We start from the raw sequence: 23,814 nt of genomic DNA on the forward strand, positions 1-23,814 counted from the left end.
TTTCACAGCTCTGTTCCAAAGGGTCCTTCACACATGCACAGATGTAGGATTTTAATTTGATCACCCTGTAGCAGGAAAACTTTTCTGTCATGCAGGAATTGTAAAACTTGTAGTGTATTTGAGGTTTCAAAAGGCTTCTGAATTGTGTTATTTAAACTTTTAAATTTCAGACTTGATTTTCCCTTACGAAATGTTTCATCAACCCTTACAAATATGTCCGTTAATTATAGTGTACATAATAATTCACATTTCCTGTTGCTGCAGGATTATTTTCATGCTGTAGCACATCAATCAAATGTATTTATAAAGCCCTTCTTACATCAGCTGATGTCACAAAGTGCTGTACAGAAACCCAGCCTAAAACCCCAAACAGCAAGCAATGCATGTGTAGAAGCACGGTGGCTAGGATAAACTCCCTAGAAAGAACCGGCTCAAATTGAACTGACTGGCTCAAACTGGCTTAAAAAAGAACTGGCTCAAACTGGCTCAAATTAAGATCCTACATCTGAGGCGTGACGAGGACGAGGAGCGACTCCCACCTGTATGATTTAAGATGATAATGTGTCCAGATCCATTCATTATCATTGCATGACTGATTGATCTGCTTCTCCTGAAGTCAATAAAAAAAGAAATTCCATCAAAAATCCAATCTAGGATTTTTTTCCATTAAACGTCCAATGAAGCCGTTTTTATCTCAATATCAAATCATTTCTGTGTAGCAGTTAAGTTCCTTACTGTGATTGTTTTCAATTAAAATGGTCAAAAAGAAACAAAATTAGTTTCTTAGCAAAGGGCAATTTCTCAAGCAAGAATTTAGGTAGGACTGTCTGGGAGTGGTCTGAGTGGGGAGGGGACAACTATAAACTAGCTGTTATTGGCAGAGAGGTTTGGAACTCTCTTTCTTATTGGTCTATTAACTAATTTACCGCCTGGTGATGTCACCATGGGAGGCTGAAACTCCATCCCACCAAAACAGGCAGAAGTTTCTGCCGTTTTTTCCCCCAAACAATTCTTACACTAAAACTGCATTTTTCATTACTTTCACAATTTGACAGTATTATTCCAATCTCATAGTGTGGAAATATACAGTATTTAAAACGCAGTGAAAGTATGTTTTTTGACCTCACTGGGCCTTTAAGTTCTCGGAGCTGTGAGGGAACATGTCGCGGTGGCATACCCACCACAGGATTTGATCTGTGAGTATTTGTAACGTTTTAATATGCGGCATCTGGTCCCTTGTGTCAAAGGCTGCAAATCTGGCAGCCTACTTACTATATAGTGCTCTACTTTTGACCAGGACTCAGGTCATAAGTAGTGCGCTAAATAGGGAATAGGGTGTAACCTTTGACACATGTAGCTACAGATTTACTATAGCTGTTGATGGTGCCCTCACGGGTTTTGTATCCCATCAGTTGGTTTCGGTGGTGTGTTTGAATGTTGTATTGTTTTACTACTGTTGTCGGGTTGGGCAGTGCGTAAAGGCCCAATTAAGCTGTTTTTATATCGATATCAAATCATTTCTGGGCATCAAGGCACAAGGCGAGACCCAGATGCAGACAGAGGAGGCAGACGGTTGGAGTCTTACAATGTTTATTAATCCAAAAAGGGCTAGGCAAGAGAATGGTCACGTACAGGTAAAAGGTCAAAACCAGTTCAGAGTCCAATAGGTACCGAAGGGCAGGCAGAATCAAGGGCAGGCAGGATGATCAGGCAGGTGGGAAAGTAGTCCAGAGTCAGGCAGAGGTCAAAACCGGGAGGACTATAAAAAGAAAATAGAAAAGGAGTACAGTGAAAAACACTCTGGTTGACTTGACTAAACATACAAGATAAACTGGCACAGAGAGACAGGAAACACCGGGATAAATACACTGGGGAAAATAAGTGACACCTGGAGGGGGTGGAGACAATCACAGGAACAGGTGAAACAGATCAGGGCGTGGCATCTGGGTAACAATTATGCTGTTTTTATATCAATATCAAATAATTTCTGGGTAACAATTAAGTGCCTTACTGTAATAGTTTTCCATTAAAATTAACAAAAATATATATTTTTTGCAAACAAAAATGGCTCCAGCGATCATTTTGCTATGACTGTCTGGGAGGGGTCTGAGTAAGGGGGAAAACTGAAAACTAGCTGTTATTGGCAGAGAGGGTTGGAACTCTCTTTGTTATTAGTCTATTAACCAATTTACTGCCTGGTGACATCACCAGGCAAGCTGAAACTCTCTCCCAAGCAAATCTAATGATTATAATATTTTATTTTCAACTATCAGGGGATAACATTTTTTTTCATACTTTTACAATGTTCATTCCTTCATCTTTTCCACAATATGATACAAAACACAGGAAAACATCATTTTGATTTCACCGGGCCTTTAATGAAACACTTTAGCACTCATTCTCTCATCCTCCACTTCTCTGCTGCTTTCATCGAGCTACGTCCCAAATCGCACCCTATTCCCTATGGGCCCTGGTCAAAAGTAGGGCACTAGTACTATAGTGAATAGGGTGTCATTTGGAACGCAAACCATCAAATCACTGCAGGAGGGCCATTCATTTGATTCGAAATAAATAATCAGTCCATTCAATTATACTGCAATTATCTCCCGCTCAAAAGCACTGGATAAAGTGCACCTAAATATTCCTTTGCACACTCTCTGGCTGGCTGGCTGGCTGGCTGGCTAGCTCTCTGGCTGGCTGGCTGGCTGGCTGGCTCTCTGGCTGGCTGGCTGGCTCTCTGGCTGGTTGGCTGCCTGGCTCTCTGGCTGGTTGGCTGCCCGGCTCTCTGGCTGGCTGGCTGGCTGGCTCTCTGGCTGGCTGGTTCTCTGGCTGGCTGGCTGGGTTTCTGGCTGGCTCTCTGGCTGGCTGGCTCTCTGGCTCTCTGGCTGGGTTTCTGGCTGGCTGCCTGGCTGGCTCTCTGGCTGGCTGGCTCTCTGGCTCTATGGCTGGCTGGCTGGGTTTCTGGCTGGCTCTCTGGCTGGCTGGCTCTCTGGCTCTCTGGCTGGGTTTCTGGCTGGCTGCCAGGCTGGCTCTCTGGCTCTCTGGCTGGCTGGCTGGGTTTCTGGCTGGCTCTCTGGCAGGCTGGCTCTCTGGCTTTCTGGCTGGGTTTCTGGCTGGCTGCCTGGCTGGCTCTCTGGCTGGCGCCATACAAGACAAAGCAAGCAGGGTAACAGTGCATTGATGTATTGCTAATTCAGCCCTCTTTCAGTCTTGGCCTGTGTCCATGCCTTCATGTATACTGGGCTGATGGTGAACCAGTAGTAGTGGAGGAATAGAGTAGTGGTGCTTGGATTATGACCAGTATACTATTCAGACCATTCAAACTAATGAAATGACTGGTGCTGGGACCGGGACTGGGTCTGTGAATGGGACTGGGACTGGGTCTGTGAATGGGACTGGTGGTGGTGCTGGGACTGGGTCTGTGAATGGGACTGGGTCTGGGACTGGTACTGGTGCTGGTGCTGGGACTGGATCTGTGAATGGGACTGGGTCTGGGACTGGTACTGGTGCTGGGACTGGGACTGGGTCTGTGAATGGGACTGGTGCTGTGAATGGGACTGGTGCTGGGACTGGGTCTGTGAATGGGACTGGGTCTGGGACTGGGTCTGGGACTGGTACTGGTGCTGGGACTGGGACTGGGTCTGTGAATGGGACTGGTGCTGTGAATGGGACTGGTGCTGGGACTGGGACTGGTGCTGGGACTGGGTCTGTGAATGGGACTGGTGCTGTGAATGGGACTGGTGCTGGGACTGGGTCTGTGAATGGGACTGGTGCTGTGAATGGGACTGGTGCTGTGAATGGGACTGGGTCTGGGAATGGGACTGGGACTGCTACTGGTGCTGGGACTGGTACTGGTGCTGGGACTGGGACTGGGTCTGTGAATGGGACTGGTGCTGTGAATGGGACTGGTGCTGGGACTGGGTCTGTGAATGGGACTGGGTCTGGGACTGGGTCTGGGACTGGTACTGGTGCTGGGACTGGGACTGGGTCTGTGAATGGGACTGGTGCTGTGAATGGGACTGGTGCTGGGACTGGGTCTGTGAATGGGACTGGTGCTGTGAATGGGACTGGTGCTGGGCCTGGGTCTGTGAATGGGACTGGTGCTGGGACTGGGTCTGTGAATGGGACTGGGACTGGGTCTGTGAATGGGACTGGTGCTGTGAATGGGACTGGTGCTGTGAATGGGACTGGGTCTGGGAATGGGACTGGGACTGCTACTGGTGCTGGGACTGGTACTGGTGCTAGGACTGGATCTGTGAATGGGACTGGGACTGGGACTGGGTCTGGGTCTGGGACTGGTACTGGTGCTGGGACTGGATCTGTGAATGGGACTGGTGCTGGGACTGGGTCTGTGAATGGGACTGGGTCTGTGAATGGGACCGGACTGGTGTTGGTTTTTGGATATAAATATGAACTTTATCGAGCAAAACATTCTGGTCTTCTCTGTCATTGTGTTGCATCATCATTTGATCCACATGCTTCTTACACAATTTTCCCTAAGGTAGGTTACAAGACCAAGTTCCCTTTTCACAACCCCCGGGTACCCATTTCTCTCTCTCTCTCTCTCCTCCCTGGTAATCTCAGACAAGCACTGTTTGTTCCCGACCGAAAACAAACGAAGATGCTTACCCACCCCTTTGTCCTGTATCTTACACTGCATGTCAGCTGAAAATCTGGGTTTAACCAGTGATAACCTTGTTCTGTCTTTTTAGGAACAACTCTGCTGGAATTTTCCCAATAGCAACATGTAGCGTATTCCTGTAGGCAAACAGAAAGTTGTCCAAACTATGCTGTAAAGACCATCCTGATGCACTTGTCCTTCTCTAGAGCCTGTTTTTAGATTCTATACAAGTCGCTGTGCCGCGCCATTTGAAGCTGCATGGTACGGAGCCGACCGGATGTGTTTCACCCCCCATTCCGCTGGAAGAATGTCTCCATCTCTTTTTGACACCAGCTGTCTGAAACACACTCCTCAACTAACTTGTAGGCTGAGAACATTCAGTGTCTCTACCGTGGCTGTAGCTGAAGTCATACACTTCTGGCCAGCGTGAGTCCAGAACTACTAAGAACTGGGTGCTTTCCCTTTTGACAACATCTATATGGATGTGCTGCCAGGGCCCCTCTAAGGCCATTTCCAAGGATGCACTGGTGCAAGGTTTGGCATATGCCTATTAGATTGACACACCTGGCATCTGCTTACCATGTCTTCTATGTCTGAGTCTAACCTGGGCCACCAAAAGTGTCTCCTTGCGAGAGCTTTCGTTTTGACCGTGCCCCAGTGCTTTTTCATGTAGCTCCTTCAGTAGGTCCTTCAGTAGGTCCTTCTGTAGGTCCTTCTGTAGGTCCTTCTGTAGAGGGACAGTGAGCTCATCCCTTCTCACCCAATAAGGTTTTAGTTCAGCATCAGTAACATTGGTTAGGTCACCCTGTCAGTGTGAAATGCTTCACTTTTTGCCAAACCTTTGTCCTTGGTCGTTTCCCTGGCTATGTCCTTAGCTAAAATGGGAAGTACATCTAAAAATGACACTTGATAGTTTGGATTTCTCTATGGCCTCCCCCGCCCCTTCATGGGAATCCTAGATAACCCATCAGCATTGGGATGCTGCTGAGAGGACTTGTATTGTATGTCATACTGATATGTGCGTCTATCCTGGATGTAGGCCCGTTCGTCTATCCTGGATGTAGGCCCTGTTCGTCTGTCCTGGATGTAGGCCCTGTTCGTCTATCCTGGATGTAGGCCCGTTCGTCTATCCTGGATGTAGGCCCTGTTCGTCTGTCCTGGATGTAGGCCCTGTTCGTCTGTCCTGGATGTAGCCCCTGTTCGTCTATCCTGGATGTAGCCCCTGTTCGTCTATCCTGGATGTAGGCCCTGTTCGTCTATCCTGGATGTAGGCCCTGTTCGTCTATCCTGGATGTAGGCCCGTTCGTCTATCCTGGATGTAGGCCCTGTTCGTCTATCCTGGATGTAGGCCCGTTCGTCTATCCTGGATGTAGGCCCTGTTCGTCTATCCTGGATGTAGGCCCTGTTCGTCTATCCTGGATGTAGGCCCGTTCGTCTGTCCTGTGACCTAAGTAAGTGACACTAGACTGAAAAGATGCACACTTGTCCCTGTTTACTCTTAACCCACGTTCTTGCATCCTCTTTAACACTGCTTCTAAGTTCTGTAAGTGGTCCTCGGCCGATTTCCCTGTGATAAGAATGTCATCCAGAAAGCACACAACCCCGGGTTAACCCGGGAAGACATGGTCCATGATATACGTTGGAATATAGCTGGAGAGCTTGATACTCCGTAAGGCTATTCATCTGGTATAAACCTTTCAATGTGTTTATAGTCAAGAAATACTTTGACTCTTGATCTACCTCCACTTGCTGGTAGGCCTGTGTAAGGTCTAACTTTGTGAACTGTTTACCCCCGGCTAGAGTAGCAAACAAGTCCTGTGTCTTTGGTAAGGGGTACTTATTCTGACCCCCCCCCCCGTTTGTCTTTGGAACGCAAACTATAGGCGCTGCCCATTCACTGTGTTCTATGGGTGTGATCAATCCTTGTTTTTCTAGCTCTATAAGCTGTTTGTCTACTGCCTCTCTGAGTACATAAGGCCACAGGTCTAGCCTCACAGGTCTAGCCTCACAGGTCTAGCCTCACAGGTCTAGTCTCACAGGTCTAGTCTCACAGGTCTAGCCTCACAGGTCTCTTCTCACAGGTCTAGCCTCACAGGTCTAGCCTCACAGGTCTAGCCTTACAGGTCTAGCCTCACAGGTCTAGCCTCACAGGTCTAGCCTCACAGGTCTAGCCTCACAGGTCTCTTCTCACAGGTCTAGCCTCACAGGTCTAGCCTCACAGGTCTTGTCTCACAGGTCTAGCCTCACAGGTCTTGCCTCACAGGTCTAGCCTCACAGGTCTAGCCTTATAGGTCTAGCCTTATAGGTCTAGTCTCACAGGTCTGCCTCACAGGTCTAGCCTTATAGGTCTAGTCTTATAGGTCTAGCCTTACAGGTCTAGCCTCACAGGTCTAGCCTCACAGGTCTAGCCTCACAGGTCTAGCCTCACAGGTCTAGCCTCACAGGTCCCGCCTCACAGGTCTAGCCTCACAGGTCTTGCCTCACAGGTCTAGCCTCACAGGTCTTGCCTCACAGGTCTTGCCTCACAGGTCTAGCCTCACAGGTCTAGCCTTATAGGTCTAGCCTTATAGGTCTAGTCTCACAGGTCTGCCTCACAGGTCTAGCCTTATAGGTCTAGCCTCACAGGTCTAGCCTTACAAAACTTTGGAAAAGCTTTCTCTGACACTTGAATTTTGTCTTTAACTCTCTTTACCACACCAATGTTCACCACTAAACACCTCAGCATATTTATCGCTCAGCTGCGCAGCTGGGTCTGACAAATGGTTCACTCTTGACCAATCTAATTTGAGGTGCTGAATCCAGTTCCTCCCCATTAGCATAGGACCCTTCCCTTTTGGTAACACCTGAGCACTGAATTTCACCTTTAACCTCCAGCTGTCCCAGTAACTGAATCGGCTGAGCTGAGTAAGTTCTCAAAACAACATCACATGGTTGCAGTTGATGCTTCTTAAATCAGCTGTTGTACAGCTTCTCTGAGATAATAGACGTGGGCAGCCCCAGTATCTACCTCCATCTTTATATTTTCCCCTCCGTTACATCACCATGACCGCGTAAGGTTTCACATATTCACTATCACTACAAACAGTTAAAAGTCCCAAGTCCTTTTCTGACTGGTGATTTCCGACTGTGCTGGACCCTGCAGGCAATAGCGATTCTGCCTCCTCAACTTGATCTGTCGTCAAGTAGCGTGTCCCCTTCACTGGATTACAGTGTGCTGTTTGAGAGTGTTGCTTAGAAAACGCTCTGTTCCCCGCAGATACTCTCCCCCTGAAAGCCCTTTCAAGATGTCCAGTCTTCTGGCACGTTCTGCATTGTGACTCCTTGTAACGGCAGGTCTGCTGTGAACGTCCTGTCCCCAAACAGAGAAAACAGGGCTTTGACGTCTTCCCTCTTCTGGTCTGACATCCACTGTTTCTCCCTGTCGGATCCAGGTCGATGCCCCTCCCGTTTTGTGGTCGACTGATCGGATCTCAACTGAGTCAGTGTCTGCTGGAATTTCTGCATACTCTGGGCTGTGCACTCCAAGTTGTTGACGATGTTCAATACTTTTGCCCAGGTTAAATTCTCCCAGTCTGCCATAAACTAGCTGGTCCCTCAGCTTCATCTCTAGTGCAGCCCCTTTGAACCCACGACAGATAGAAATGCTGCTCAGCTATCTCATTGGCCTCTAAAAACAGGTCGTGCTCTACCAGAGTAATGTGTAACAGACCAGTGTCGTGCTCTACCAGAGTAACAGACCAGTGTCGTGCTCTACCAGAGTAGCAGACCAGTGTCGTGCTCTACCAGAGTAACAGACCAGTGTCGTGCTCTACCAGAGTAACAGACCAGTGTCGTGCTCTACCAGAGTAACAGACCAGTGTCGTGCTCTACCAGAGTAATGTGTAACAGACCAGTGTCGTGCTCTACCAGAGTAATGTGTAGCAGACCAGTGTCGTGCTCTACCAGAGTGACGTGTAACAGACCAGTGTCGTGCTCTACCAGAGTAGCAGACCAGTGTCGTGCTCTACCAGAGTAATGTGTAGCAGACCAGTGTCGTGCTCTACCAGAGTGACGTGTAACAGACCAGTGTCGTGCTCTACCAGAGTAGCAGACCAGTGTCGTGCTCTACCAGAGTAGCAGACCAGTGTCGTGCTCTACCAGAGTAGCAGACCAGTGTCGTGCTCTACCAGAGTAGCAGACCAGTGTCGTGCTCTACCAGAGTAGCAGACCAGTGTCGTGCTCTACCAGAGTAGCAGACCAGTGTCGTGCTCTACCAGAGTAATCTGTAACAGACCAGTGTCGTGCTCTACCAGAGTAACAGACCAGTGTCGTGCTCTACCAGAGTAATGTGTAGCAGACATTATTTTCACAAAACGTGTAGTAATTGTGAAGGGGTCTTACTATCTCTCTCCTACATCCTCCCTGCTTCCCTTCCTTTCTCTTACCCTCCTTTTTGTCTCTCTGTCTCTTTGCACTATCCATCCTTCATGTAACTCTCTCTTTCCTCCCCCCAATCTGAATTTCTCTCCCCCTCCCCTCTTCTGTCCGCAGGTAGAGGGATGGCACTTCTCCTTTTAATTATCCTACTGTTCCCCTCCCTCACACCGGCCAAACACAATACAACCACAGGTAATGGCTTTGTGCTTTCAGTTAAATATGAGTCTTTGACGTGACAGATGGCACCATATTAGCACAGGGTTCTGATCAAAGGTAGCACACTATGTAGGGATTGAGGTGCTGTTTGGGACACAAACTAATACCAGAGACAGCCAGCCACCATTTTCAAACCACCTTCAACAGCTAAGGTATTGCAGACTTAAACCCCAGGGTTAAAACCAGCCACGTCCAACAGCGAAGGCAGACTAGACTAAACCCCAGGGTTAAAAACGAATCGACCACAAACAAGAGAGCTGTGCCATAACACAAATGGCCATTTGCTGTAAACATCTGCAACTTATTATCAGCACCATATGTCCCAGTGGTGACACTAAAGCTCTCAGGTAGAATACCCTTTTTCTACCCTGTTATAGACCCTGTTATACACCCTGTTATACACCCTGTTATATATCTGTTATACACTCTGTTATATATCCTGTTTATACACCCTGTTATATACCCTGTTATGTATCTGTTATACACCCTGTATATATCCTGTTATACACCTGTTATATATCTGTTATACACCCTGTTATATATCCTGTTATACACCCTGTTATCTATCTGTTACAAACCCTGTATACACCCTGTTATATATCCTGTTATACACCCTGTTATACACCCTGTTATATACCCTGTTATACCACCCTGTTATACACCCTGTTAACACCCTTATACACCCTGTTATATACCTGTTATACACCCTGTTATACACCCTGTTATATACCCTGTATAGACCCTGTTATACAACCTGTTATACACCTGTTATACACCCTGTTATATACCTGTTATACACCTGTATACACCCTGTTATACACCTGTTATACCCTGTATATACCTGTTATACACCTGTTATACACCCTGTTATACACCCTGTTATATATATGTTATAACCCTGTATATACCCTGTTATACACCTGTTATACACCCTGTTATACCCCTGTTATACACCTGTTATACACCTGTTATATACCTGTTATACACCTGTTATATTACTGTTTATACACCCTGTTATACACCTGTTATATATGTTATATACCCTGTTATACCCTGTTATACACCCTGTATACACCCTGTTATACACGCTGTTATATTTCTGTTATACACCTTGTTATGTATCTGTATACACCCTGTTATATATTTGTTATATACCCTGTTATATACCCTGTTCTTCCCTGTTATTACACCCTGTTATATACCCTGTTATATACCTGTTCTACACCCTGTTTCTACCCTGTTATACACCCTGTATATACCCTGTTATATACCCTGTTATACACCCTGTTATATCTGTTATACACCCTGTTATATACCCTGTATACACCCTGTAATATATGTTATCACCCCTGTTATACACCCTGTTATACACCTGTTACTACACGCAGTTATATTTTCTGTATACACCTGTATGTATCTGTTATACACCCTGTGATATCTTTGTATATACCCTGTTATATACCCTGTTTCTACCCTGTTATACACCCTGTTATATACCCTGTTATATACCCCTGTTATACACCCTGTTTCTACCCTGTTATACACCCTGTTATACACCCTGCTATATACCCTGTTATATACCCTGTTATACACCCCCTGTTATATCTCTGTTATAGACCCTGTTTATACACCCCTGTTATACACCCTGTTATATACCCAGTTATACACCCTGTTATATACCATGTATACACCCTGTATATATCTGTTATACACCCTGTATGTATTGTTCTACACCCTGTTATACACCCTGTTATATACCCTGTATACACCCTGTTATACACCCTGTATACACCTATGTTATATATCGTTATACACTCTGTTATATATCCTGTTATACACCCTGTTATATACCTGTTATATATCTGTTATACACCCTGTTATATATCCTGTTATACACCCTGTTATATATCTGTTATACACCCTGTTATATATCCTGTTATACACCCTGTTATATATCTGTTATACACCCTGTTATATATCTGTTATACACCCTGTTATACACCCTGTTATACACCCTGTTATACACCCTGTTATATACCCTGTTATATACCCTGTTATAACCCTGTTATACACCTGTTATACACCCTGTTATATACCCTGTTATATATCTGTTATACACCTGTTTACACCCTGATATATCTGTTATACACTCTGTTATACACCCTGTATATACCCTGTTATACACCCTGTTATATACCCTGTTATACACCCTTTATACACCTGTTATATATCTGTTATACACCCTGTATATATCTGTTATAACCCTGTTATACACCTGTTATATATCGTTATACACTCTGTTATATACCCTGTTATATACCCTGTTATACACCCTGTTATACCCTGTTATACACCCTGTTATACACCCTGTTATTATCTGTTATACACCCTGTTATATACTGTTATACACCCTGTTATACACCCTGTTATACACCTGTTATACACCCTGTTATATCTGTTATACACCCTGTTATACACCCTGTTATATATCTGTTATACACCCTGTTATACACCCTGTTATATACCCTGTTATACACCCTGTTATACACCCTGTTATATACCTGTTATATATCTGTTATACACCCTGTTATATACCCTTTATACCCGTTATACACCTGTTATACACCCTGTTATATATGTTATATACCCTGTTATACACCTTTATATATCTGTTATACACTGTTATACACCCTGTTATATACCCTGTATACACCCTGTTATACACCATGTTATATATCTGTTTATACTCCCTGTTATATACCTGTTATATACCCTGTTATACACCCTGTTATATATCTGTTAAGACCCTGTTATATATCCTGTTATACACCTGTTATATATCTGTATATACCCTGTTATATATCTGTTATACACCCTGTTATACTCCCTGTTATATACCCTGTTATATACTGTTATACACCCTGTTGATATACCCTGTATGTATCTGTTATACACCCTGTTATATACCTGTTATGTATCTGTTATACACCCTGTTATATACCCTGTTATGTATCTGTTATACACCTGTTTATACACCTGTTATATACCCTGTTATGTATCTGTATACACCCTGTTATATACCCTGTTATACACCTGTTATATACCCTGTATGTATCTGTTATACACCCTGTTATATACCCTGTTATACACCCTGTTATATATCTGTTATACACCCTGTTATACCCTGTTATATATCTGTTATACACCTGTTATATACCCTGTTATGTATCTGTTATACACCCTGTTATACACCCTGTATGTATCTGTTATACACCTGTTATACACCCTGTTATGTATCTGTTATACACCCTGTTATACACCCTGTTATATATCTGTTATACACCCTGTTATACACCCTGTTATATATATGTTATATACCCTGTTATATACCCTGTTATACACCCTGTTATACACCCTGTTATACACCCTGTTATACACCCTGTTATATACCCGTTATACACCCTGTTAATATATGTTTATACACCCTGTTATACACCCTGTTATATATATGTTATATACCCTGTTATATACCCTGTTATACACCCTGTTATACACCCTGTTATACACCCTGTTATACACCCTGTTATATATACTGTTTATACACCCTGTTATACACCCTGTTATATATATGTTATATACCCTGTTATATACCCTGTATACACCCTGTTATACACCCTGTTATACACCCTGTTCTACACCCTGTTATATACCCTGTTATACACCCTGTTTATATACTGTTTATACACCTGTTATACACCCTGTTATATATATGTTATATACCCTGTTATATACCCTGTTATACACCCTGTTATACACCCTGTTATACACCCTGTTATATACCCTGTTATACACCCTGTTATATATACTGTTTATACACCCTGTTATACACCCTGTTATATATACTGTTTATACACCCTGTTATACACCCTGTTATATACGTGGTTATATACTCTACCTTGTTACATTCCCTGTTACACAGAGACAGAGACATCACATTACACAAAGTTTGTCCCAAATTGCACCCTAGTCCCTAAATAGTGCAGTATTTTGTTTCCCTTTGTATTCTGCCTCTCCCTTTCACCCACTCTTTATATCCATGATCCGTCCTTTCTCTCTCTCTCTCTCTCTCTCTTTGTCTCTCTCTGGGTCTCTCTCTCTGTCTCTCTCTCTCTGTCTCTCTCTCTCTCTTGTCTCTCTCTCTCTTCTCTCTCTCTCTCTTCTCTCTCTCTCTCTCTCTCTTCTCTCCTCTCTCCTCTCTCTCTTCTCTTCTGTCTCTCTCTGTCTCTCTCTCTCTCTGTCTCTCTCTCTCTCTGTCTCTCTCTCTCTATCTCTCTCCTGTCTCTCTCTCTCCTCTATTCTCTCTCTCTGTCTCTTCTCCTCTCTATCTGTCTCTCTCTGTCTCTCTCTCTCGTCTCTGTCTCTCTCTGTCTATCTCTTCTCCGTCTCTCTCTCCTGTCTCTCTCTCTCTGTCTCTCTCCTGTCTCTATCTCTCTCTCTTCTATTGTCTCTCTCTGTCTTCTCTCTCTCTTCTCTCTGTCTCTCCTCGTTTCTCTCCTCTCTATCCTGTCTCTCTCTGTCTCTGTCTCTGTCTGTCTCTCTTGTCTCTCTCTTTGTCTCTCTCTCTCTCTCTCTCTCTCTCTCTCTCTCTTTGTCTCTCTCTCTCTCTCTCTCTCTCTTTGTCACTCTCTGTCTCTCTCAAATTCAAATCCAAGCTACTTTATTGCGTCAATATTGCCAAAGCAACAATGTATACAATATACATTGTAATAAAATAACAACATAAAATGGTAACAGTCAATAGTGTAAATATAATAAATATAAAAAGCTAAACATGGAAAATGAAACTATAACTAACTTATAACTAAATAACTGTCATATTTACCATTACATCAGTACTAAACTACATCATCATCATTACTATTACTACCACCATCACCATCATTAAACTGCTATCATTACCATCACCCTACTACCCATACCCACTACTATTTGAATAATACTACTAATAATAACAGTAGAACTAATTATAACTAAGTTACTGTTTACTATGCAGATGTTTATTGTTCAGTGTCCTCAGGCTATGGCAGACAAATACATATTTGGCTGCAAGAGGAGCCATTGCTCCTTCGCCCATGAGTATTTTTTTGTTTTTTGGAATACATTTGGAATACATTTAGTAATTTCTGTGAATAATGAATCTCTTGGTGAGGAATATTTGTCACAGTAAAGGAGAAAGTGCATCTCTGTCTCTACCTCCCCTGTGGTGCAGTGACCACATACACGCTTCACTTTGGGTAGCAATGTCTTTTTTATGTCTGCCTGTTTCTGTTGCCAATTGGTGGTCACTCAGCCTGTACTTGGTAGGATCTGTCTCTGCTTCATATCTCTGACAGAGTAGAGATAATCAGACAATTCATATTCTCTGTTTAGGGTCAGATAGCAATTTAGTCGGCTTTGGGATTTTGTTTAGTCCCTGTGTCTCTCTCTCTTGTCTCTCTCTGTCTCTCTCTGTCTCTCTCTCGCTCTCTCTCTATCTATCTCTCTCTCTCTCTGTCTCTCTCTCTCTCTCTCTCTATCTCTCTGTCTCTCTCTCTCTCTCTCTATCTCTCTCTGTCTCTCTCTCTCTCTCTCTCTCTCTCTCTCTGTCTATCTCTCTCTGTTCTCTCTGTATATCTCTCTCTCTCTGTCTATCTCTCGTCTCTCTCTCTGTCTCTCTCTTGTCTATATCTATCGTCTCTCTTCTCTGTCTCTCTCTCTCTGTCCTCTCTCTCTCTCTCTGTCTCTCTCTCTGTCTCTCTCTCTGTCTATCTCTCTGTCTCTCTCTCTGTCTCTCTCTCTCTCTCTCCTCTCTCTCTCTCTATATCTCTCTCTCTCTCTCTCTCTGTCTATCTCTGTGTGTCTCTCTCTCTGTCTCTCTCTCTCTCTCTCTCTGTCTCTCTCTCTGTCTATCTCTCTCTGTCTCTCTCTGTCTCTCTCTCTCTCTCTCTCTGTCTCTCTCTCTCTCTGTCTCTCTCTCTCTGCTCTCTCTCTCTCTCTCTCTCTGTCTCTTGCTTCTCCTTCATTTTGGAAGAAATTAATTTGTTCAAAACTGTTCAACGATTGTCTTTCTCTCTCTTTGAGTCAGGCGGCAGGTAGCCTAGTGGTTAGAGCGTTGGGCCAGTAACCGTAAATGTTGCTAGATCGAATCCCCGAGCTGACAAGGTAAAATATGTCGTTCTGCCCATGAACAAGGCAGTTAACCCACTGTTCCTAGGCTGTCATTGTAAATAAAATTCTTAACTGACTTGCCTAGTTAAATAAAAAAACGACTCACCACATTTTATCCACGCAGTGCTAGCTAGTTGTAGGTTATGATTTCAGTACTAGATTCATTCTCTGATCCTTTGATTGGGTGACAACATGTCAGTTCATGTTGGAAGAGCTCTGATAGGTTGGAGGACGTCCTCCAGAAGTTGTCATATTTACTGTGGAAGTCTATGGAAGGGGGTGAGAACCATGAGCCTCCTAGGTTTTGTATTGAAGTCAATGTACCCAGAGGAGGATGGAAGCTAGCTGTCCTCCGGCTACACCATGGTGCTACCCCTACAGAGTGCTGTTGAGGCTACTGTAGACCTTCATTGCAAAATAAAAAAAAACGTGATTATATTTCGGATAGTGTTATTTTTAATGACATTCACTGAAGAGGATGGTCCTCCCCTTCCTCCTCTGTGAGGAGGAAGGGGCAAGAGGTACAACGCAGCAGAGCAGATGCCAATACCCACCGCAACACTCAGATAGATGAGAAATACAAAATGCTACCTATGTGAGACAACACTATGCTATGTGGACTGTTAAGAGGACACAGGCAGTTATCTATTAGACAAAACTATAGCTAGTTGGTCTGCTTACACTGTTAATCAGCTAACACTGACAACACGACTACAGCAGTGGAGAGATAGATCGTTATGCTACGTGGATGGCAGCAGCGACATCACTCAAAATTAGATGACATCCAGTTATAACCATTACGGAATCTAGACAGCAACAGTGTGAAGCTAGGCTACGACGTTAATCAGCTAGTGCCATTATGCTAATTTAAATGGTTGCTCATTTTTGTTGTATTGCGAGGTGTTGTGATTGATGTGGTGTGTGTGTGCGTGTGTGTGTGTGTGTGGTGTGTGTGTGTGTGTGTGTGTGTGTGTGTGTTGTGTGTGTGTGTGTGTGTGTGTGTGTGGTGTGTGTGTGTGTGTGTGTGTGTGATTAGCCTGATAAGCAGGGAGAGTTCACTCCTCTGTCAACATGAAAGGTCTGTTGATGTCTCCATCAGGAGCCTGGCTACCTCCTGTGTGCTATCTCCCCTAGACGAGGTGGTTTACTTGGGCTCTAATCTCAATTTATCATTCCTCCATTCCTCGCATCCTCTCTCCTCGCCTCCTTCTCACAACCCATCGGAGAACAAGACCAGAATCTTAATCTCCTCCTCCAATACGGTTGAAAAGGAGGCGAGGAATCGTAATGAGACAGATTGAGGGCTCTATGTCTGATAAGTAGACAGTAGGTATAGTGCTCCACCTAGTGGCCATGATCAGATATGACAGATAGGGCTGCGTCCCAATTCTCATAGTGCTCTATAAAGGAATGTAGTGCACTATAAAGGGAATGTAGTGCACTATAAAGGGAATGTAGTGCACTATAAAGGGAATGTAGTGCACTATAAAGGAATGTAGTGCACTATAAAGGGAATGTAGTACACTATAAGGGAATGTAGTGCACTATGAAGGGAATGTAGTGCACTATGAAGGGCTAGTTGGCTGGCTGGATGGCTGGCTCTCCTCCTGTCTTGGTCATCTCTCATTTATCTGATGGTGTGTCTCTCCTCTCGTTCCCAGGAGGCTGTGCTATCATCCGTCCTCCCAGAGATGGAGGGATAAGGTACAGAGGACTGACCCAAGAGCAGGTAGGGGCCACAGCTGGTTTATTTACTATACTAGATTGGAACATCATGTAGATCAGCTATAACATCATGTAGATCAGCTATAACATGTAGATCAGCTATAACATCATGTAGATCAGCTATAACATCATGTAGATCAGCTATAACATCATGTAGATCAGCTATAACATCATGTAGATCAGCTATAACATCGTGTAGATCAGCTATAACATCATGTAGATCAGCTATAACATCATGTAGATCAGCTATAACATGTAGATCAGCTATAACATCATGTAGATCAGCTAATAACACGTGTAGATTGTGTAGATCAGCTATAACATCGTGTAGATCAGCTATAACATCGTGTTAGATCAGCTATAACATCATGTAGATCAGCTATAACATCATGTAGATCAGCTATAACATGTAGATCAGCTATAACATCATGTAGATCCGCTATAACATCATGTAGATCAGCTGTAACATGTAGATCAGCTGTAACATCATGTAGATCAGCTGTAACATGTAGATCAGCTATAACATCATGTAGATCAGCTATAACATCATGTAGATCAGCTATAACATCATGTAGATCAGCTGTAACATCATGTAGATCAGCCTATAACATTATATAGATCAGCTATAACATCATGTAGATCAGCTGTAACATCATGTAGATCAGCTATAACATCATGTAGATCAGCTATAACATCATGTAGATCAGCTGTAACATGTAGATCAGCTATAACATCATGTAGATCAGCTGTAACATGTAGATCAGCTGGAACATCATGTAGACCAGCTAATAACATCATGTAGATCAGCTATAACATCATGTAGATCAGCTATAACATCATGTAGATCAGCTGTAACATCATGTAGATCAGCTATAACATCATGTAGATCAGCTGTAACATCATGTAGATCAGCTGTAACATCGTGTAGATCAGCTATAACATCGTATAGATCAGCTTATAACATCATGTAGATCAGCTATAACATCATGTAGATCAGCTGTAACATCATGTAGATCAGCTGTAACATCATGTAGATCAGCTATAACATCATGTAGATCGCTGTAACATGTAGATCAGCTATAACATCATGTAGATCAGCTGTAACATCATGTAGATCAGCTATAACATCATGTAGATTAGCTGTAACATGTAGATCAGCTATAACATCGTGTAGATCAGCTATAACATCATGTAGATCAGCTATAAATCATGTAGATTAGCTGTATCATGTAGATCAGCTGTAACATCATGTAGATCAGCTGTAACATCATGTAGATCAGCTATAACATCATGTAGATCAGCTATAACATTGTGTAGATCAGCTATAACATCATGTAGATCAGCTGTAACATGTAGATCAGCTATAACATCATGTAGATCAGCTATAACATCATGTAGATCAGCTTATAACATCTGTAGATCAGCTATAACCATCATGTAGATCAGCTTGTAACATGTAGATCAGCTATAACATCATGTAGATAGCTATAACATCATGTAGAATCAGCTATAAACATCATGTAGATCAGCTGTAACATCATGTAGATCAGCTATAACATCATGTAGATCAGCTATAACATCATGTAGATCAGCTGTAACATGTAGATCAGCTATAACATCATGTAGATCAGCTATAACATCATGTAGATCAGCTATAACATCATGTAGATCAGCTGTAACATCATGTAGATCAGCTCTAACATCATGTAGATCAGCTTATAACATCATGTAGATCAGCTGTACATCATGTAGATCAGCTGAAACATGTAGATCAGCTGTAACATGTAGATCAGCTATAACATCATGTAGATCAGCTATAAATCATGTAGATCAGCTGTAACATCATGTAGATCAGCTATAACATCATGTAGATCAGCTATAACATCATGTAGATCAGCTATAACATCATGTAGCATCAGCTTTATAACATCATGTAGATCAGCTTATAACATCATGTAGATCAGCTATAACATCATGTAGATCAGCTATAACATCATGTAGATCAGCTTTAACATGTAGATAGCTATAACATCATGTAGATCAGCTATTAACATCATGTGATCAGCTATAACATCATGTAGATCAGCTGTAACATCATGTAGATCAGCTATACCATCATGTAGATCAGCTATAACATCATGTAGATCAGCTGTAACATCATGTAGATCAGCTGAAACATGTAGATCAGCTGTAACATGTAGATCAGCTATAACATCATGTAGATCAGCTATAACTCATGTAGATCAGCTGTAACATGTAGATCAGCTATAACATCATGTAGATCAGCTATAACATCATGTAGATCAGCTATAACATCATGTAGATCAGCTGTAACATCATGTAGATCAGCTATAACATCATGTAGATCAGCTATAACATCATGTAGATCAGCTGTAACATCATGTAGATCAGCTGAAACATGTAGATCAGCTGTAACATGTAGATCAGCTATAACCATGTAGATCAGCTATAACATCATGTAGATCAGCTGTAACATCATGTAGATCAGCTATAACATCATGTAGATCAGCTATAACATCATGTAGATCAGCTATAACATCATGTAGATCAGCTATAACATCATGTAGATCAGCTATAACATCATGTAGATCAGCTATAACATCATGTAGATCAGCTGTAACATGTAGATCAGCTATAACATCATGTAGATCAGCTGTAACATCATGTAGATCAGCTATAACATCATGTAGATCAGCTGTAACATCATGTAGATCAGCTATAACATCATGTAGATCAGCTATAACATCATGTAGATCAGCTGTAACATCATGTAGATCAGCTGAAACATGTAGATCAGCTGTAACATGTAGATCAGCTATAACATCATGTAGATCAGCTATAACATCATGTAGATCAGCTATAACATCATGTAGATCAGCTGTAACATCATGTAGATCAGCTATAACATCATGTAGATCAGCTATAACATCATGTAGATCAGCTATAACATCATGTAGATCAGCTATAACATCATGTAGATCAGCTATAACATCATGTAGATCAGCTGTAACATGTAGATCAGCTATAACATCATGTAGATCAGCTATAACATCATGTAGATCAGCTATAACATCATGTAGATCAGCTGTAACATCATGTAGATCAGCTATAACATCATGTAGATCAGCTATAACATCATGTAGATCAGCTGTAACATCATGTAGATCAGCTGAAACATGTAGATCAGCTGTAACATGTAGATCAGCTATAACATCATGTAGATCAGCTATAACATCATGTAGATCAGCTGTAACATGTAGATCAGCTATAACATCATGTAGATCAGCTATAACATCATGTAGATCAGCTATAACATCATGTAGATCAGCTGTAACATCATGTAGATCAGCTATAACATCATGTAGATCAGCTATAACATCATGTAGATCAGCTATAACATCATGTAGATCAGCTGTAACATCATGTAGATCAGCTGAAACATGTAGATCAGCTGTAACATGTAGATCAGCTATAACATCATGTAGATCAGCTATAACATCATGTAGATCAGCTGTAACATCATGTAGATCAGCTATAACATCATGTAGATCAGCTATAACATCATGTAGATCAGCTATAACATCATGTAGATCAGCTATAACATCATGTAGATCAGCTATAACATCATGTAGATCAGCTGTAACATCATGTAGATCAGCTATAACATCATGTAGATCAGCTATAACATCATGTAGATCAGCTGTAACATCATGTAGATCAGCTATAACATCATGTAGATCAGCTGTAACATCATGTAGATCAGCTATAACATCATGTAGATCAGCTATAACATCATGTAGATCAGCTATAACATCATGTAGATCAGCTATAACATCATGTAGATCAGCTATAACATCATGTAGATCAGCTATAACATCATGTAGATCAGCTGTAACATCATGTAGATCAGCTATAACATCATGTAGATCAGCTATAACATCATGTAGATCAGCTGTAACATCATGTAGATCAGCTATAACATCATGTAGATCAGCTGTAACATCATGTAGATCAGCTATAACATCATGTAGATCAGCTATAACATCATGTAGATCAGCTGTAACATCATGTAGATCAGCTATAACATCATGTAGATCAGCTATAAACATGTAGATCAGCTATAACATCATGTAGATCAGCTGTAACATCATGTAGATCAGCTATAACATCATGTAGATCAGCTATAACATCATGTAGATCAGCTATAACATCATGTAGATCAGCTATAACATCATGTAGATCAGCTGTAACATCATGTAGATCAGCTATAACATCATGTAGATCAGCTGTAACATCATGTAGATCAGCTATAACATCATGTAGATCAGCTATAACATCATGTAGATCAGCTGTAACATCATGTAGATCAGCTATAACATCATGTAGATCAGCTGTAACATCATGTAGATCAGCTGTAACATCATGTAGATCAGCTATAACATCATGTAGATCAGCTATAACATCATGTAGATCAGCTATAACATCATGTAGATCAGCTATAACATCATGTAGTTCAGCTGTAACATCATGTAGATCAGCTATAACATCATGTAGATCAGCTGTAACATCATGTAGATCAGCTGTAACATCATGTAGATCAGCTATAACATCATGTAGATCAGCTATAACATCATGTAGATCAGCTATAACATCATGTAGATCAGCTGTAACATCATGTAGATCAGCTGTAACATCATGTAGAGCCTAACGGTATTGCAGTTTAATATGCTAATTGCTCCCAAGTGTAAAGGGAAGTGCAAATTATTCAACAGATACAGCTCCCTATCTCACTGTGTGTGTGTGTGTGTGTGTGTGTGTGTGTGTGTGTGTGTGTGCGTGCGTGCGTGCGTGCGTGTATCCAGATCCGCAGTGTGCAGGTGCTACCACTGGACTATGAGATTGAGTACATCTGCAGAGGGAACAGGTGGATCGTAGGACCCAAGGTGAGGAAGTGTCTAGCCAACGGTACCTGGACTGACCTCACGCAGCGCAGCAAATGCTGTGAGTATACAACTCTTCTTTCACACACTCCATAACTGACTATATCCATTCCCTCTCTATCTCCTCATGTTTTCTGCCTCTACCCGCCTTTCTCTGATTTTTTTCTACTGCTTTCATCCAGCCCCTTCAAACAGAGGGACGCTGCTTTTTGAAAAGAGGTAAGGTCCTCAAACCAGCTTCTCTTAAGGGCACGCAGCCATGACATGGCAAGAAGATCCCCAGAATGAGTCAAGTTCACCAAGGAGCCTTTTCAGGAAGACACAACATTCTGTCACACCGACCCTGTCCTAGATCGCGTCGTACCTTGGATTTGTGGACGTAATCAGTAACTTTTTGAACCGTGTACCCCAACACCCTCCACAGTCTAATCACTCACTGTCCGTCTACGTTATATATATGTACATCTGTTGTCTCTGTAGGGTTGCTGTCACTCTCTGCTAAAGCTCTTCTTCACAGACTCTGTTGTCTTTCTAGTGGTTGTTCCTTTGGACTTTTTTTCACTTTTTACAGTAGCACAGGGTTTCTCTCTCTCTTTCTCTCTCTTTTTTTCTCTCCCTCTCTCTCTTCACTCTTACACTCTCTAAACCATGATCTATCCCTCCCTCTCTCAGTACTACTGTGTCCGCGGGTGTGGACATCTCTGGAGAACGGGCGCGTATCAGAGTGGCCCCTGGGGCCCCCAGTGGAGGGGACCGTACTTCAGTACAGCTGTCTGCCAGGATTCATCCTGATTGGAAGGAACTCCACACACTGCAACAAGCTGGGAAAATGGGACTCGCCCAAACCCGTCTGCCACTGTGAGTACAGATATTGTAGCAAAATTGTTCTTGGATCCATTGATGTACATTTTTAACAGAACCAATCTTGGGAAAAAACGAAGATTGTTCAACTGGATTAACTCTGTAGTGTATAACTCTGTTAGTGTATAACTCTGTAGTGTATAACTCTGTATGTATAACTCTGTAGTGTTAACTCTGTAGTGTATAACTGTAGTGTATAACTGTAGTGTATAACTCTGTTAGTGTATAACTCTGTAGTGTATAACTCTGTTAGTGTATAACTCTGTTAGTGTATAACTCTGTAGTGTATAACGTAGTGTATAACTCTGTTAGTGTATAACCTCTGTAGTGTATAACTCTGTAGTGTATAACTCTGTAGTGTATAACTGTAGTGTATAACTCTGTTAGTGTATAACTCTGTAGTGTATAACTGTAGGTGTATAACTCTGTAGTGTATAACTCTGTAGTGTATAACTCTGTTAGTGTATAACTCTGTAGTGTATAACTCTGTTAGTGTATAACTCTGTAGTGTATAACTGTAGTGTATAACTCTGTAGTGTATATCTCTGTAGTGTATAACTCTGTAGTGTATAACTCTGTAGTGTATAACTGTAGTGTATAACTCTGTAGTGAATAACTCTGTAGTGAATAACTCTGTAGTGTATAACTCTGTAGTGTATAACTCTGTAGTGTATAACTCTGTTAGTGTATAAGTCTAGTGTATAGATCTGTAGTGTATAGATCTGTAGTGTATAGATCTGTAGTGTATAGATCTGTTTACACTAAGATATAAAGTAGCACTATATCCACTATTGTTGTGTGAATAGA

The 23,814-nt window shown here is 42.3% G+C and overlaps 1 protein-coding gene across 1 annotated transcript; it reads left to right on the forward strand.

Moving 5' to 3' along the window:
- Nucleotides 1–6,028: 6,028 nt before the first annotated feature.
- LOC115173250 (gamma-aminobutyric acid type B receptor subunit 1-like) lies at nt 6,029–23,187 on the forward strand. Its single transcript, XM_029731166.1, has 6 exons — nt 6,029–6,072; nt 9,152–9,229; nt 17,122–17,189; nt 22,069–22,207; nt 22,819–23,004; nt 23,174–23,187. Exons 2-6 carry the CDS (start codon nt 9,160–9,162, stop codon nt 23,185–23,187), a joined length of 477 nt encoding a protein of 158 aa, XP_029587026.1. The 5' UTR covers nt 6,029–6,072; nt 9,152–9,159.
- Nucleotides 23,188–23,814: the final 627 nt, after the last annotated feature.

Source organism: Salmo trutta, chromosome 34 (genome assembly GCF_901001165.1).
Source record: "Salmo trutta chromosome 34, fSalTru1.1, whole genome shotgun sequence".
Classification (NCBI taxonomy): Eukaryota; Metazoa; Chordata; class Actinopteri; order Salmoniformes; family Salmonidae; genus Salmo; species Salmo trutta.

Excerpts from the sequence above, each read along its gene's own strand:
- LOC115173250 (XM_029731166.1), top strand. The coding sequence starts at position 9,160 with ATGGCACTTCTCCTTTTAATTATCCTACTGTTCCCCTCCCTCACACCG. Across the intron at positions 9,230-17,121 it reads CAAACACAATACAACCACAG|GAGGCTGTGCTATCATCCGT; the intron begins GTAATGGCTTTG and ends TCTCGTTCCCAG. Across the intron at positions 17,190-22,068 it reads GAGGACTGACCCAAGAGCAG|ATCCGCAGTGTGCAGGTGCT; the intron begins GTAGGGGCCACA and ends GCGTGTATCCAG.